We start from the raw sequence: 17,803 nt of genomic DNA, 5'->3' as shown, positions 1-17,803 counted from the left end.
ATTTAATAAGACTTGGAAAAAGTCAAATTCTTTTTAAAGGTAGATTTTTTTTTTCAGGTTCTTATTCGTACCTGGGAAGCATTTCACATTTCTGTGCATGTTCGAGAGAGCATAAAATCCTCTGTGTGTCCCACAAGTCTCCGTCTGAGGCCCGTTTGTGTTGCCCTCAGGTAATATAATCCATTATCGTTGAGATAACACTCATAGTTATGCTCGTGTTCAGCTTTCTGTGAAGACAGACTGATGCATTGAACCACAGGGGCTTTTTGTATGCCATGTAAAACAATTTAAGATTTTATATTTTCAGATTATCTGCTATAAATGCATGTAAATCTTTAAAATGAATCTGAGAAGGCGTTACATATATGTGAGTGTATGCATAAGGATGCAAAGACGATACTGTGCTCATGGATTTGAGTGTTTTATTCATTTATGTCAACAGTAGTGTTACACACACACAGTCTGGGACTCTTAACAGAACACACGCCTCTTCACCGATCCAATTTTGGACGAGCACTCGGCATTTATGCAATAATTGTGTCAGGTTTTTCACTGTGGCGGTGAGACACGAGCTAATCCTCTTTTTGTGTTTGTCAATATAGGAAAATCATCACAGGTCGCATGTTTGAGATGATGAAAGTCTCTGCTTGTGTTTGTGGCTGCAGTGCAGTATGCTGAATCCTGCATTAGATTCATTATAGTTTGTGTACAGCGTCCTCTCTGAGGCTCAAACAGTAGAACAAGGTCATGGGAACGCATATGATGTACAGCTTGAATGCAATGAAAATCGCTTTGGATTAAAATATCTGTGCCATATGCATGAATGTAAATCCTCTCACAGATGCTTTAAAATCAAACACGTAAATAATAAATATGTACTGACTCTGTTATGGTCATTTTGGTTCCTCCTATCTATTTTTGACTGAACATACAGAATTTAAAATGATAGTTTTAAAAGCTACGGAATATACTGTGACCTACAAATGCATGAACATGCTCTGCATATCTGTTAAACATCTCACTTGTTATCTCATAACATATTGTAAGAGTAAGCAGCATAATAAATTTAAAGGTGCAGTAAGTGATTTCTGAGAAACACTATTGAAAGTGCATCGGATAGAGCAGCACACCACACTTGTAGCCAATCAGCAGTAGGGGGCATGTCCACTCATGATGGGGGGAGGAGAGAGAATGAGCCAATCAGCAGTAGGGGGCGTATCCACTCATGATGGGGGAGGAGAGAGAGTGAGCCAATCAGCAGTAGGGGCGTATCCACTCATGATGGGGGGAGGAGAGAGAACGAGCCAATCAGCAGTAGGGGGCGTATCCACTCATGATGGGGGAGGAGAGAGAGTGAGCCAATCAGCAGTAGAGGGCGTATCCACTCATGATGGGGGGAGGAGAGAGAAAGAGCCAATCAGCAGTAGGGGGCGTATCCACTCATGATGGGGGAGGAGAGAGAGTGAGCCAATCAGCAGTAGAGGGCGTATCCACTCATGATGGGGGGAGGAGAGAGAATGAGCCAATCAGCAGTAGGGGGCGTATCCACTCATGATGGGGGAGGAGAGAGAGTGAGCCAATCAGCAGTAGGGGCGTATCCACTCATGAAGGGGGGAGGAGAGAGAATGAGCCAATCAGCAGTAGAGGGCGTGTCCTCTCATGATGGGGGAGGAGATAGAATAAGCCAATCAGCAGTAGGGGCGTATCCACTCATGATGGGGGAGGAGAGAGAGTGAGCCAATCAGCAGTAGGGGGCGTATCCACTCATGATGGGGGGAGGAGAGAGAATGAGCCAATCAGCAGTAGAGGGCGTGTCCTCTCATGATGGGGGGAGGAGATAGAATAAGCCAATCAGCAGTAGGGGGCGTATCCACTCATGATGGGGGAGGAGAGAGAGTGAGCCAATCAGCAGTAGGGGGCGTATCCACTCATGATGGGGGGAGGAGAGAGAATGAGCCAATCAGCAGTAGAGGGCGTGTCCTCTCATGATGGGGGGAGGAGATAGAATAAGCCAATCAGCAGTAGGGGGCGTATCCACTCATAATGCGGGAGGAGAGAGAGTGAGCCAATCAGCAGTAGAGGGCGTATCCACTCATGATGGGGGGAGGAGAGAGAATGAGCCAATCAGCAGTAGGGGGCGTATCCACTCATGATGGGGGAGGAGAGAGAGTGAGCCAATCAGCAGTAGAGGGCGTAGCCACTCATGATGGGGGTGGAGAATGAGCCAATCATCAGTAGGGGGCGTATCCACTCATGATGGGGGAGGAGAGAAAATGAGCCAATCAGCAGTAGAGGGCGTGTCCTCTCATGATGGGGGGAGGAGAGAGAATAAGCCAATCAGCAGTAGGGGGCGTGTCCACTCATGATGGGGGGAGGAGAGAGAGTGAGCCAATCAGCAGTAGGGGGCGTATCCACTCATGATGGGGGAGGAGAGAGTGAGCCAATCAGCAGTAGGGGGCGTATCCACTCATGATGGGGGAGGAGAGAGAGTGAGCCAATCAGCAGTAGGGAGCATGTTGACTCATAATGAGGGAGGAGAGAGAATGAGCCAATCAGCAGTAGGGGGCGTATCCACTCATGATGGGGGAGGAGAGAGTGAGGCAATTAGCAGTAGGGGGCGTGTCCACTCATGATGGGGGGAGGAGAGAGAATAAGCCAATCAGCAGAAGGTGTGTCCAATCATGATGGGGGGAGGAGAGAGAGTGAGCCAATCAGCAGTAGGGGGCGTATCCACTCATGATGGGGGAGGAGAGAGTGAGCCAATCAGCAGTAGGGGGCATGTCGACTCATGATGGGGGGAGGAGAGTGAGCCAATCAGCAGTAGGGGGCGTATCCACTCATGATGGGAGGAGGAGAGAGTGAGCCAATCAGCAGTAGGGGGCGTGTCGACTCATAATGGGGGAGGAGAGAGAATGAGCCAATCAGCAGTAGGGGGCGTATCCACTCATGATGGGGGAGGAGAGAGAGTGAGCCAATCAGCAGTAGGGGGCGTATCCACTCATGATGGGGGAGGAGAGAGAGTGAGCCAATCAGCAGTAGAGGGCGTATCCACTCATGATGGGGGGAGGAGAGAGAATGAGCCAATCAGCAGTAGGGGGCGTATCCACTCATGATGGGGGAGGAGAGAGAGTGAGCCAATCAGCAGTAGGGGGCGTATCCACTCATGATGGGGGGAGGAGAGAGTGAGCCAATCAGCAGCAGGGGGCATTTTGACTCATAATGAGGGAGGAGAGAGAATGAGCCAATCAGTAGTAGGGGGCGTGTCGACTCATAATGGGGGAGGAGAGAGAATGAGCCAATCAGCAGTAGGGGGCGTATCCACTCATGATGGGGGAGGAGAGAGAGTGAGCCAATCAGCAGTAGGGAGCATGTTGACTCATAATGAGGGAGGAGAGAGAATGAGCCAATCAGCAGTAGGGGGCATATCCACTCATGATGGGGGAGGAGAGAGTGAGGCAATTAGCAGTAGGGGGCGTGTCCACTCATAATGCGGGAGGAGAGAGAATAAGCCAATCAGCAGTAGGGGGCGTGTCCTCTCATGATGGGGGGAGGAGAGAGAATAAGCCAATCAGCAGTAGGGGGCGTGTCCAATCATGATGGGGGGAGGAGAGAGAGTGAGCCAATCAGCAGTAGGGGGCGTATCCACTCATGATGGGGGAGGAGAGAGTGAGCCAATCAGCAGTAGGGGGCATGTCGACTCATGATGGGGGGAGGAGAGTGAGCCAATCAGCAGTAGGGGGCGTATCCACTCATGATGGGGGAGGAGAGAGAGTGAGCCAATCAGCAGTAGGGGGCGTGTTGACTCATAATGAGGGAGGAGAGAAAGTGAGCAAGAGGGAGATTTGAAGAAAGACTGTAGAAAGAGAGATGGATGAGAGACATTACAAAAGAGAAAAGGTGAGAATCCCTTGGTCAGATCCCTAATATATCTGCTGATAGAAGCCTGTTTTCAAACACTCCTATGTATGTCTGTGTAAGTGCTCGGAAAAATGGATCATTCACAAAGATGTCTATTTACAACATGTTTTTGAAGCGCTGATCATTGTAGCCAATCACAGACATATCTGTTGAGCGCGTGAACACAGTGGCCAATCAGAGGTGTTTAAGAATCCACTCAACAGCGGGAAATGCTGGTGTAACAATGTTCGTAGGTAAGGAGGAAAGAGGACAGGGTCGGCAGGTGACTACTGGCTGTTTTATTGACACCAAAATAATAAAGTCACAAAAACAGCGTGCAAACAGGCACAAAACAATCAACCTAATCGTCAGACTTTCACTCCATCCAACAGACATCCAGGAGTGGGGGAACAGCCAGTAGTCCTTCTCTCTCTCGCAGGCTCCTGTTTCTCCTGGCGTTAAATACTCTCTCCACGCCAATTACTGAAACAAGAGACAGGTGTTTAATATTTGTGTCTAATCCACTCAGACACCGCGCGTCTCCTCCCTCTCTCTCCCGCTGCAGACTCCGCTGAACCACGCCCCCCCTGCCACATACCCCCACCGCCCGACTCAGGCCGGGGAGCCGTCCGGCCTGCAGCCCTCCCCCCCATTTCTGGAGAGGAAATCGGCCACAGCCATCTGAACACCCGGCCTGTGGACCACCTTGAATTTAAAAGGCTGTAAAGCTAGATACCAACGGGTGATCCGCGCGTTGGTATCCTTCATGCGGTGGAGCCACTGCAGGGGGCATGGTCCGAACAGAGGGTGAATTCCCGTCCCAGAAGATAATAGCGGAGGGTGAGGACAGCCCACCTGATGGCCAAACACTCCTTCTCCACGGTGCTGTACTTAGTCTCTCTCTTAGAGAGCTTACGACTAATGTACAGCACCGGCCGCTCCTCACCCTCTATCTCCTGAGACAGGACAGCACCCAACCCCCGGTCCGACGCGTCCGTCTGCAACAAAAATGGGAGAGAGAAATCAGGAGAATGAAGCAACGGCCCGCCACACAGAGCAGCCTTTACTTGGGTAAAGGCCTGCTGGCACAGCTCCGTCCACTGGACCGTATCTGGTGCCTCCTTTTTAGTAAGATCAGTCAAGGGGCTGGTGAGGTCCGAATAATTAGGCACAAACCTTCTATAATATCCCGCCAGCCCCAAGAACTGTCTCACCTCCTTTTTGGTCTTAGGGCGCGGACAGGTCGCAACTGCTGCAGTCTTATCAATTTGGGGACGCACCTGTCCATGCCCCAAGTGGAAACCCAGATACTTTACTTCCACGCGCCCAATTGCACACTTCTTCGGGTTGGCCGTGAGCCCGGCTCCCCTCAGCGACTTCAAGACCGCCCTCAAATGCTGCATATGCCGCTGCCAGTCATTACTGAATATGATGATATCATCCAGATAGGCAGCCGCATATGCAGCATGGGGCCGTAAAACCCTGTCCATCAGCCGCTGAAAGGTAGCCGGTGCCCCGAACAGCCCGAACGGAAGTGTAACAAATTGGTGTAATCCAAACGGCGTCGTGAAAGCTGTTTTTTCTCGGGATAATGGAGACAAGGGGATCTGCCAATAACCCTTTGTTAAGTCCAGTGTCGAATAAAAACGAGCCGTACCAAGCCGGTCAAGCAATTCGTCAACCCGTGGCATTGGATATGCGTCGAATTTCGACACAGCATTCACCTTGCGATAATCCACACAGAACCGGACCGAGCCGTCCGTCTTAGGAACCAAAACTATCGGGCTCGCCCAGTTACTGTTGGATTCTTCTATTACCCCCATTTCAAGCATCGCACCTAATTCTTCCTGAACTACTTTTTTCTTGTGTTCAGGCAAGCGATATGGCCGGCTGCGAACCACCACGCCCGGCTCTGTCTCGATATGGTGCTGAATAAGGTTTGTACGGCCAGGTAGGGGAGAAAACACGTCAGCAAACTCTGCTTGTAATTTGGTTAAATCAATGAGCTGGGAGGGCGAGAGATGATCTCCCCCTGGGGCCAGTGCGAGAGATTGTTGTTTTATATTCGCCTCTGGCCCAAGATCATCCTCTCCGCTAATCACCGTCGCCAGCATCACTGATTCCCCCTCATTCCATTTTTTTAAAAGATTGAGGTGATAAATTTGACGTGCTCCTCTCCTATCTGAGCGTATTACCTCATAATCGAGCTCTCCAACTTGCCGTGTGACCTCAAACGGCCCTTGCCACTTTGCAAGTAATTTTGAACTTGACGTTGGGAGTAATACAAGCACTTTATCTCCCGGTGCAAATTTACGCAAATTGGTCCCCCTGTTATACAACCGGCTCTGTTTGTCCTGGGCCTGTAACAAATTCTCCATAGATAGCCGCCCCAAAGTGTGGAGTTTTGTTCTCAGGTCCAGCACATACTGAATTTCGTTTTTAGATTGAGAAGGTCCTTCCTCCCAAGCCTCTCTGATGACGTCTAACACCCCTCTGGGCTGACGACCATAGAGAAGCTCGAAGGGGAAAACCCCGTGGAGGCTTGCGGGACCTCTCGCACAGCGAACAACAGGGGTTCCAACCACTTGTCCCAATTTTTGGCGTCTTCCTGAACGAATTTACGAATCATTGTTTTAAGCGTGCGATTAAAACGTTCGACCAGCCCGTCCGTTTGTGGGTGAAAGACGCTGGTCCGAATCGATTTAATGCCCAATAATTTGTAAAGTTTGCGTAACGTCCGTGACATAAACGCCGTGCCCTGATCAGTGAGGATTTCCTTAGGAATCCCCACTCGGGAGATTAACGAAAACAGTGCGTCAGCAACACTCTTAGCGGAAATGTTGCGGAGAGCCACTGCTTCTGGATATCGTGTTGCATAATCCACAATGACCAATGCAAAACGATGTCCTCTTGCTGATCGCTCTAATGGCCCGATGAGGTCCATGCCAATTCTCTCGAAGGGGACCTGCATTAATGGGAGGGGGCGCAAAGGCGCTTTTGGGGTGGCCGGTGGGTTTACCAACTGACATTCACGACAAGCCGCGCACCACCTGCGCACATTCTCGTGAATGCCCGGCCAAAAAAATCGGGTCATGAGGCGATTTAGTGTCGTTACCTGTCCTAAATGACCAGCCATTGGATTAGCATGAGCCGCTTGAAAAAGCATTTCCCTGCGGCTCCTAGGAACTAACAACTGGGTTGTATCCTCTTTTGTCTGAGCGTCTTGGGTCACTCGATACAACCTATTTTTTATAATTGCAAAATATGGATAGGTAAGCGGTTGTCCAGGATGGAGAGGCTGACCGTCGATGGTACTGACCTGTTCAAACGCACGTTTCAGCGTCTCGTCCTGAGACTGCTCCAGGGGAAAATCATCGCGCTCCGAGAGAATAAGTCTCTCGATTTCGCTCTGCTCCCCCGAGGCAGTACTCAGAGGTCCCGATTCAGTCTCTCCCGCCTGCACACTCACGCTCCCCTCCGGTGCATTTTTACCCCAAGAAGCATCCGTACAAAAAGCCCCTAATAATTCTGTAAACGCTGGCCAATTCGTACCCAAAATTAACGGATGCTGGAGGTGCGGATTAACTGCCACCTCAACACTATGCTTTTGACCCCTGAATTGAATAATGACTGGCACGATAGGATACTCCACCACATCCCCGTGCACACACCGCACCTTAACCACGCGGCTATTATCCAATGCCCCAGATTGTATCAGATTTTGATGGATCGAGGTTTGGTTACATCCTGAATCCACCAATGCCTGATAGGTACCCCCCTCGATACTCACAGGTATTTGGTACCACCCAGCTTGACCGGGGGCAGCCTGCGGGGCATCCGGGACCCGGACCATTGTTCCCACCTCCATTACAGGACACCTGTCCACGAAATGGCCCGGGTCCCCGCAACGCCAACAGGCCGGCCCAGACCTCCCCGCCGCTTCAGTGGCGGAGAGTGGATCAGACGGCTGGCGTGGAGAGAGCGGAGACACAGGAGCCGTGTCCACCCCGGCTGGTGCCAGTCCCGCCCCCCTGGGCGGGACTCTGGGAGTTGAATGGGGAATGTGACCATTCCCGCCCCGCCCCCGGGGCGGGACTCGAGGGCCGGGTGGACGAGACCTGGGTAAAGGGACAGGGCGAGAGAGAGAAGGAGATGGAAAAGAGGGAGAGAGAGAGGCTGATGGCAGGGGTTCGCCGACCCCGGGGCACGCCACCATATGATCCTCCGCAAGTTGGATAGCCGACTCCAGCGACGTGGGGCGGTGGCACTGGACCCACTCGGCGGTTCTCCTCGGAAGCCGAGTGACAAACTGCTCCAGTACCACTCGGTCGATGATCTCCTCCACGTCACTTCCGTCGGCCAGCAACCATTTGCGGCAGGAGTCCCGGAGCTGTTGGGCCATCACAAAGGGCCGGCCGGACTCGCCCAGCTCCAGGGAGCGGAAGCGCTGGCGATGTTGTTCCGGACTCCGGCCGACCCGCTGGATGATGGCCCTCTTGAGGTCGTTGTAGTCCAGGAGGCTCCGCACCGGAAGCTGCTGCGCCGCGACCTGGGACTCCCCGGAGAGCAAGGGGACCAGGCGCATCGGCCACTGGTCCCGCGGCCATCCAGAGATCTCGGCCGAGGTCTCAAAAAGATCAAGGAATGCCTCTTGACGTAAGTCCAGCAGGGCCTGATGTTGATCATGTTGCATGACCGCGAGGGATGTAATCAGATCCGCAAATGGCGCGGCGGAGGACTCGGGCATGGCGGCGGCATCCATCTTTCCTCCCGGGTTTCGGCACCAGTGTAACAATGTTCGTAGGTAAGGAGGAAAGAGGACAGGGTCGGCAGGTGACTACTGGCTGTTTTATTGACACCAAAATAATAAAGTCACAAAAACAGCGTGCAAACAGGCACAAAACAATCAACCTAATCGTCAGACTTTCACTCCATCCAACAGACATCCAGGAGTGGGGGAACAGCCAGTAGTCCTTCTCTCTCTCGCAGGCTCCTGTTTCTCCTGGCGTTAAATACTCTCTCCACGCCAATTACTGAAACAAGAGACAGGTGTTTAATATTTGTGTCTAATCCACTCAGACACCGCGCGTCTCCTCCCTCTCTCTCCCGCTGCAGACTCCGCTGAACCACGCCCCCCCTGCCACAGCTGGTAAGTCATATTTTTACAATTTCAGTACCAACTTGGTACCGAAGTTAGCTCTTTTGACAACCCTAGAAGGGAGAGTTCGTTTTTTGTTGATTTCGCATATGAACAGTGTTTCTCAGAAATCACTTACTGCACCTTTAATACATGTTCAGTATTTTATTAATGCATTATGCAGCCACCATCTGTCTCTCATTGATAATTCTTTCTGTATTACTCATGTCCAAACCACTCAATCAGCAGATCTAATTTAGATGAAAATCACATTCACAGCTTTATTTTTATCACATTCTGACAGCTGACTTGCAAATAATTTGTTCTATTTTCTTTCCTATAATTGCTGCTCTCTCGACATCACAAACCTTGTAATGTGTGAGATAAGAACATTTTACATTCGAGTCAAGCAACACTTCAGCAAATGCATTGTGCAATGTTTCTCTCAGAAGAGACAGACTTTTGTAGTTTATGCATAAATTACATAAACTCCGGGCAATTATATATAAAACTTAGAATGTGTGCAAAGCAAACAGATATTTGTTTTAATGACCCTATAAGTTAAATTAAACCATCAAAATATGACTATATATATATATATATATATATATATATATATATATATATATATATATATATATATAAAATATTTTAAATATGACTGAAGCACAAAATACTAAACTTGGTTAAGGTATTTATCTGACAAAATTATTTGGCAAACTACAGCTATAGGCTTTAAAAAATGCATAGAAAAAACAAAAAAGCTGACAGGAAAAAGCAAACATTGTCTACAACATAAACAGTTATTAATATTTGGTTGGTTCTCTCTTGTTTTTGTGTGTGTTCATAATTTCTTTGTATGACAGTCTGGCCAAAAATAATATTGGCACAATTTGGCATGTTTCATTGCATTATCATCACAAATAAAACAATCGACTCCAAGCACAACTACGCAATATGACTACGAAATCTTTAACACATTTTCATTAATGTTTGAATAAAGGGTGAAGATGTCAATTTTCATCACTTTTGGCCACTGCAGTATATCAGTTTTGAGTTCTTGAAAACGGAGAAGTCAAGTTCTTTTTTGGACCAACAACACTGAAAGTTTGTTATTGACCTGAGAAGTGGATACGCTGTATTTCAGCTGCAGCTTCGAGAGGGATTTTGTGGGCGAGGAGTGTTTCACAGAGAATGTTTGACAGCCCGAATCCCAGTGACACAGATACGGCTTTCCTGTAAGACAACTGAAGGGATAATGTGTGGGTTTAAACTGCTGAACTAGAGATACAGAGATGAAATAACTGGATGCTACTCACTGAATTAAGCATGCAACATATTGAGGTCATGTGACCGAAATGTTCATCTACGCATTGGCATGCTGTTTCACATCATATCAACGCATCGCATGTTTTACATTCTATTTAAAAACAAATAGTAGACAGAAAAAGTGAGCTAGTATTTCATTCTGTTCTGTTCTATTATAAACTCCAGCATCACTTTGAGTAAAAGGTTCATTTCAGCCACAGTAACAGACTATTTACTATTTTAATTCACATTCCTGGTCTTACAGTAAATTATTCATCAGTGCACATTATTCTAATCATCACTAGTTCTTCTTATTTTTAATACACCTGAAATGCAAACCTCATTTCATGTTTGCTTGAAAGTCACAATGAAACAGAAGTTGCAACAGATCTTTTCTGTATTATTATGTATATCCGAGATTATTGAAAAGGAAAAAAACGGTTCTATGCATTGATTGTTGATTGGATGTTAAGATGTGAGTGTGGCACTCAACAATGGAGGCAGATAAATCCAGTTATGACATTTTGATTAAAAATTACAAGGTCAAAATTAAAAAAACAAAACAAATCAACTCTGCTCAGAGTACATATGGTCCCTCTCTAAACAGTGTTAAAGCAACACTGAAGCAGAGTTAAAGTTAATGAGATAATTAAGCAATTAATAATGCTGTGACTGAAGTCAGTTGTAGTTCTTGTGTTTCTCTTTTCTTCAGTGATTCTGCTTGTTAACAGCAGGTGTTCATCACTAATGTGCATCATCACTTAATTAATTGCTTAATTATCTCATTAACTTTAACTCTGCTTCAGTGTTATTTTAACACTATTTAGAGAGCGCTCATATGTACTCTGAGCAGAGTTGATTTAACTGGAGATTTTGCTGTGTACATGGATGAATCAATCACAGTAACATCTATATAACATGCATAAGAAAAATATGATGATTTTTCATTTAATATACACAAAAGGACTGTGTTGTTCATGCATTGGCTGAATATTTATATCTGCATTTGCATGCTTGTGTAGAATATGTTTTTGGGCAAATAATGGAATATTGTTATTATATTTCTGCATAAAGATCCATAGAAAAAAAAGTTTGAATGGGGTTCTTGACTGAATTTTAAAGAACATTTTATGCCAAAAAAGTTCCATACAAGGAAAAATGATAGCCTTTATATATAATGCATTTTTAATGCATTAATTATACCTTATAATGCACTTATATCATGCATAACTGCAACCACAGTTATAATACATTATAATACCGATCTATTCATTGTTACACCTTTAGAAAGTGTAATCCATTAAAGAACAATTAAATTCAGATGTAACAAGGAATCTACAAATATTATAATGCATTTACAATTATTCATGAAAAGATATAATGCATTATAACATACATTATGAATACCTTTATAATGCATTATAATACTTTCATGTTTAATCTATTTCAATGTTTTCTAGTGATAAAGTAGTGGTTTAATTTTTAAAATTTAATTACAATTAAAACTGAATCCATAAGAACCTCTGTGAACCCTAATTAGAACCTTCTCCTGTAAGAGTGCAGAAGCTTCTGCTTGTTCCAAACCAGGATATATTGTTGTGGCTGTTTGCCATGTTCAGCCTTTCATGAGAATCTGTCTGTTTATTTTCTCTTCTTTCTGCCACCTCATTCTCCAGGGAATGTTTGGATTCGGTCCCAAGCAGAATCCAATCCCCTGTTCCCCGTTCATATTTTAGATCGTTTGTCAGTCCCATCACAGTAACGGTAGTGAAGTGAAGTGTGAAGCAGGACTTCAGATGTGATACGACCAGCTCTGAACGCTTGAGTCGCGTCGTCTGTCCTCATCCACAACTATAGTGCTCATCTGTCAGTCTGACCGCTGAAGAGTGAAGGAGTTTAAACGTCTCAAACACTATCGTCATGTCTCTAGTGCTCAGGAATGAGGTTGTCAGCGGCTGAAATTATTTCATAAAGAGAAACATTGAATAAAACATGAAATTTTGAAGTAGAAAGACTGTAATAATATTTTCTTGTAAAACATACTCAAATAAGCTTTGAAAAATCAATGTCTGTTTAGTTCCTGTCTCTATGAAGCCCCGCCTTCTGAAAAGCACACTGTGCTCTGATTGGTCGGCTGGAGCAGTGTGTTGTGATTGGTGTTTGGGAAATGTCCCACCCTTACCATAACCGCCAGTTTCAACACACTACTAACTAACTCAACCAGGCCCCGCCCCTTTTATTATGCGCATTAATTATTTAAATGAGGAATATTGGGAAGAAAACTACAATGGAGGTGTTTCAGGGAGATCAGAAACACTGACACTGATATAGAGAAGAACTCCCGCTGGAGGGACTTTGGAAACCTTTTTCATGCTCAAACTGCAGCATTAAACACTAAAGAAAGATGAAAATGTAAAAAAGCAGAATATGTGCTCTTTAAATACTTCTAATATTCTCCTCCATGACAGATATCTAGTGTAACGCTGCAACGGCATTGGGTTGTTTCTGGCGTTTGTGTAGCTCACTGTCTAATAAGATCAGTTCACATGATCGCTTGAGTAGGAAGGAGAATAAACACAGTCTGACAGCAGCAAACGGCCCAGTTCTGAGCAGCAGCCGTCCGTGAGGACCTTCACTTCAAAACATGTGGCACAAGAAGCACTCTGATATCTCACCTCAACGAGGTCAAGACACAGATCTTCGCTTGCACAGATTTTTGGCAGTCAAATGTCATATTTATATGAACCCTAAACACTGCAGTCTGATGAAAGAAGTATGCAATTTGAAATCTGATATTTTTGTTCTGTTCAAGCACATCATTCACACCAATCGCCACAGGAAGACACACAGTCACAGACAGCAAACAAAACAAATATAATATGACCATAACCCACTTTAACAGCCTCCAAAAAGAATCTGTTATTGTTGAAACATCTACTAGAATATGATGACATATTTGCAATTTATATGTTGCTTGCATCAAATGTAATTTTGTCAGAATACATTGTTACTTTTGAATGATCGTCAGTTGGAAACGATGCTAATTTTTAGTTACAACCTCCATAAGCAGATGTGAACTAACCCTGCTAACCAGCCAAAGCGAGAGGAGTCAGCTGATTAAAGAAGCCATATTTGTGTTTGCCTTTCTAACATGTCTAACCTAGAAAGTAAGATTTCTTGTCATGTTGCTAATTTAACAAACAAGGCAAAATTCATTCTTGTAAAGCCTCAGGCTCTTTCTCTCTCCAAAGCACATTGGTGGAAAAGAGTTGCATTACACCACACATGATACACACTGATTGTGTTTTTAATATAGTATGCATTTCAAGAATATGAAGATTTATCAATATAAAACATAGTTGTGACGATCCTTGAAATGATTCATGAAGATCTGCAGAATTATGCATATGAGTTCATATTTTAGATTCTGTCAGCATATTATTGTACATTTAAATGCCTGAAAATGCACATTTTACATATGCATAACCTACAAATACAAATGAGAACACCCTAGTATTTTTGAAACTCAAAAGTCAGATTTATACAAAGTTCTGTCATGAAACTCTAGATGGCGCAGGCTGATAGCTCCTTAACTCAATCTGCTTGCAATCATATCATTCTCTATCGGGCACTGCTGATTGGTTCCTGCTGTATCAGTAGCCAATGAGCTTGCTGCTCAACCTTTAAACGCTCGGTCAGCATTTGCTGTAGCAGTTGCAGCACGCTTTCAGAAACCCTCCACCTTCCCCAGCTCCACCTGTATAGATCTGCTATGGGTAATTTATGTACGCTATTTTCTACAGCCGCAGCATGTCTTGCACACAGCAGCGTCATGTATGTATTGGCAGTAGCAAGTCTTGTTCTTGCTCTGCAGCAGCAATAACAGCAGCAGCGGCAATAACAACAGCAGCAATAATAACAGCAGCAATAACGGCGGCAGCAGCAGCAAGAACAGCAGCAACAGCAGCAATAATGGCAGCAGCAGCAGTAACAGCAGCAGCGACAATAACAGCTGCTGCAGCAATAATAACAGTAGCAGCAGCAATAATAGCAGCAGCAGCAGCAGTAATAGCAACAGTGGCAACAACGGCAGCAGCAGCAATAATGGCAGCAGTAACAGCAGCAGCAGCGGCAATAATAGCAGCAGCAATAACAGCTGCTGCAGCAATAATAACAGTAGCAGCAGCAATAATAGCAGCAGCAATAATGGCAGCAGCAGTAATAGCAACAGCAGCAATAGCAGCAGCAACAATAACAGCTGCTGCAGCAATAATAACAGTAGCAGCAGCAGCAATAATAGCAGCAATAATGGCAGCAGCAGTAATAGCAACAGCGGCAATAGCAGCTGCAGCAATAATAACAGTAGAAGCAGCAATAATAACAGCAGCAGCATAGCAGATCTATTCCACCAAGACCAAACGTATCAACATTGTCACATACATTACCATGCCAAACACTCAGAGTTGTCATGACAGAAATTTGTTTAGCGTTTTCACAATACACATTGTTTCAAAGCAGCTTTAAAGAAAATCATGATTTTAATGTTTATAATATCTTAATATCTTCATGACTTATAGTTGCATTTTGCAGATTAGAGCTGGCCTTTACAATACAACCAATTAAGCAGTTGAGATTTGGTATATTGCTTTTACTGTATGTATGCAGATGAAGTTGGATAGGCTATATACATATCCAACTTTATATTATACAACATTTTGCAATGATACAAGCAATCAGTTGAGATTTGCAAGCTATATATTGGTTTTTGGACATGTATATCCAACTTTATATAAAGAACTGGGCGATATTGTAGTTTCATTTTGTGGATTATATAGAGCTGTGCGATGATATAAACAATCATGCCGCCAAGATTTGCTATATTGTGAAAGTGCATGTTTGTGCAAGTATTCATATTAAAAGATTTAAATGACAATTATTCAGTTTCACAGTGCAAGATCAGCACCAGGTCCATTTCAGGTGTTTGGATAAAGGCTTTTCATTCTGATGGAGCTATAAAATAACAACACACTCGGACTTCCTCAAATTGCCCTTTGGAGAACATCTAGGCATGCTTTTGAAGGTGCCTCAAATGTCCTATTATTCAACTTTAATACATCAAACCCTCATTATAATGGTCAACTGCTCAGATTTTACACGTTCCAGCCATTTTTCAAAGGTTTGCCTTGTGGTTGCACATCTTTGCATGCAAATGTAGCGCGCGCAAGAGAGAGGAGGATGAGGTGGGGATGGTGAGGGTGAGGGAAGGTAAAAGCATTTCCACATCAACGCAGTCCTTCAGAGCTTCACCTTCTCTTGAGCCTTTTCATTGTCGTCTAGGCTTTGTGCTTTAGCTTTCTCCCATCACGCGTTCTCCAGCAGCGCTCAGCATCATCACAGTGCATGAACACAGCTTGCGTAAAGATGTCAAAACACAGGGTTTTCTTACCTTGCCGTTGTGCGGTGATGAATTTAGCAGCCTCTCCAGCTGGGAAGAGGCTTTGTGGGGCTGTGTGAACGCACGCACGCGCGCGCGCGCTCTCAGTCAGCCTCCCACTGCAGGCTGCCGTTCGCCTGAGAGAGCCCGATGCATTTCTGCCTCCAGCTGCACGCGTGCACGGCCATCTCAGAGAGATGATGCTCGAAGCCGCGCATCTGATCTCCCAGCAGCCCCTGCTACCGGTGCCGTGATGGTGCCATGGTGAAAACAAGGTACAATCCACATCTAGAGGATGCGAAAACAGCCTGGCCTGCCTCCTCTTCCCTCTCTCTTTCTCTCTCTGTCTCTCCCTCTCGCTCGCTCTAGTGGGTTGTCTTTGCAGTGTGTGTGTGTGTGTGTGTGTGTGTGTGGCAGCATCACCTAGGAGACAGTTCACGCCCCCTCTGTCGCCTTGGTGAAGCGTTTCCACGTGAGCAGGTGATTTGAGACGGCAGGTAGTGTCGCGCGCTGATAAACCGGTCAGCTCATGAATAATTCATGAGATAATGAGGGTCATGTCATGCTACGAAATAACAGCAGTCAGATGACAAAGGCTGAATAGACAAATATTTACCACGGCAAACAGTTTCCAGTAGAAATTGCTTCATGCAATGTCATTTAATATGACTGATAAATCATAATACATTAATGGCATATGGGATAAACATGAAAAATATTTTAAAAACGTTTTATTTCAGTGTAAAAACACCAGTGTCAATATTTCTAGTTTAAATAAACTGTTATTTAACATGTTGAATTTATTAAAGCATTTATTATTTTGAATTTGGCGGACAAATGTTTTTCCAATACTATTTTAAAACAGAATTGCTTTCAAAATCAAACTTTTATTGAATTTTAATCAGAATTTTAATGCAATTTTCTTCAGACCCACACAAAAATAACCCAAATGATTTTCTATTCAAAAAATAAAGCATTCATGACATCGAATCATGAAACCTATTTTACCACTGACTGCACCCGCCAAAATAATCAACCGTTCATCTAAAACACAGACATTTGAACCTACATTTGCATCTTAATTAGTAAAAAGCTCATCTATGACAGCCAAAGCAATTCAGAACTATCAATACATAAGATCAAATGTAAAATTATTGCAAAATTCCCTAATAATCACATTGGGCTGGTCTGTGAGTTAATCATCTCTAGTGTGATTTGCTCTCCTGCTGTTGTCTTTCAGAGCTTTTGTTACGCAGCATTAGGATCAGGGCAATTTAAGTCCATCCCTAAACAATGACGCCCAGTGAGCTTTTGTCTTTTGACTTTAGCATATTAATAGCTGAATGATCCTCCATATGCACTGAAGGCTTCAGATCCTCATCACGCAGAAACCAGATTTCACTGAAAAAAATGTAAGCCTTTAACCTTACAACACATGGAGTTATTCATATGGAGCCTCTAGAAAGAAAAAGTGTGTAATGTTGCTGTTTGAGCATAAACAACATCTGCAAAGTTATGACACTCAAAGTTTAATGCAATGGGAGATATTTTCTTTTATAGAAATCGCTTTTTAAACGGCTGGTAGGGACTACAATGAGCTTTTTCCCGGGTTGGTGACATCACAAACCCCAAAATTTACATAAATCCCGCCCCCGAGAACACACAACAAAGGGGGCGGGGCCATGTTGGGCTGCTTTAGAGAAGAGGAAGAGTTGTTGTAGTAGAGTGTTGTTGTCATGCCGTCATTTTACGCCGGACTGCTTCACAAACGAGGGTCAGTTCAACACAAAAGATGAACATGACGGCACATGCTAGTGGATGAGTTGAATCAACTCCACAGCAACTACATCAATTTATCCACTAACCATTCAGAAACGTCTAAAAGTTGTAGCTTCTTCCTGAGTCTCTCCATCAGTGTCGACTCCGGTTTGAACAATGTAAGGCTGAACACCGTTACTGACAATCCTCATTTTGGCTGCGTGAGATTCTCCAGCTTTGTTGTTGTTGAGCTGTTAAAGCTCCGCCCT

At 45.0% G+C, this 17,803-nt stretch overlaps 2 protein-coding genes across 2 annotated transcripts in view; both read right to left on the bottom strand.

The window, feature by feature from the left end:
- The window catches only part of LOC125269271 (serine/threonine-protein kinase PAK 6), a 42,023-nt gene extending 25,820 nt beyond the window's left edge, over positions 1–16,203 (bottom strand). The window contains exon 1 of the mRNA XM_048192162.1: positions 15,789–16,203. The gene's annotated coding sequence lies outside the window, so the exon portion shown is untranslated. The remainder of the gene's footprint in view (positions 1–15,788) is intronic.
- Positions 4,182–9,478, bottom strand: LOC125269272 (zinc finger protein 444-like). The gene is made up of 2 exons (XM_048192163.1): positions 7,688–9,478; positions 4,182–4,380 (listed from the first exon to the last, which is right to left on the bottom strand). Exons 1-2 carry the CDS (start codon positions 8,657–8,659, stop codon positions 4,378–4,380), a joined length of 975 nt encoding a protein of 324 aa, XP_048048120.1. The 5' UTR covers positions 8,660–9,478; the 3' UTR covers positions 4,182–4,377.
- Positions 16,204–17,803: the final 1,600 nt, after the last annotated feature.

Source organism: Megalobrama amblycephala, linkage group LG5 (assembly GCF_018812025.1).
Source record: "Megalobrama amblycephala isolate DHTTF-2021 linkage group LG5, ASM1881202v1, whole genome shotgun sequence".
In the NCBI taxonomy this organism is placed as follows: domain Eukaryota; kingdom Metazoa; phylum Chordata; class Actinopteri; order Cypriniformes; family Xenocyprididae; genus Megalobrama; species Megalobrama amblycephala.
The sequence above is the reverse complement of the archived record's forward strand: the minus strand, read 5'-3'. Positions and strand labels throughout refer to the sequence as shown.

Bases quoted from the DNA above. Each gene is read 5' to 3' on its own strand.
- LOC125269272 (XM_048192163.1), bottom strand. From the start codon at position 8,659: ATGGATGCCGCCGCCATGCCCGAGTCCTCCGCCGCGCCATTTGCGGAT.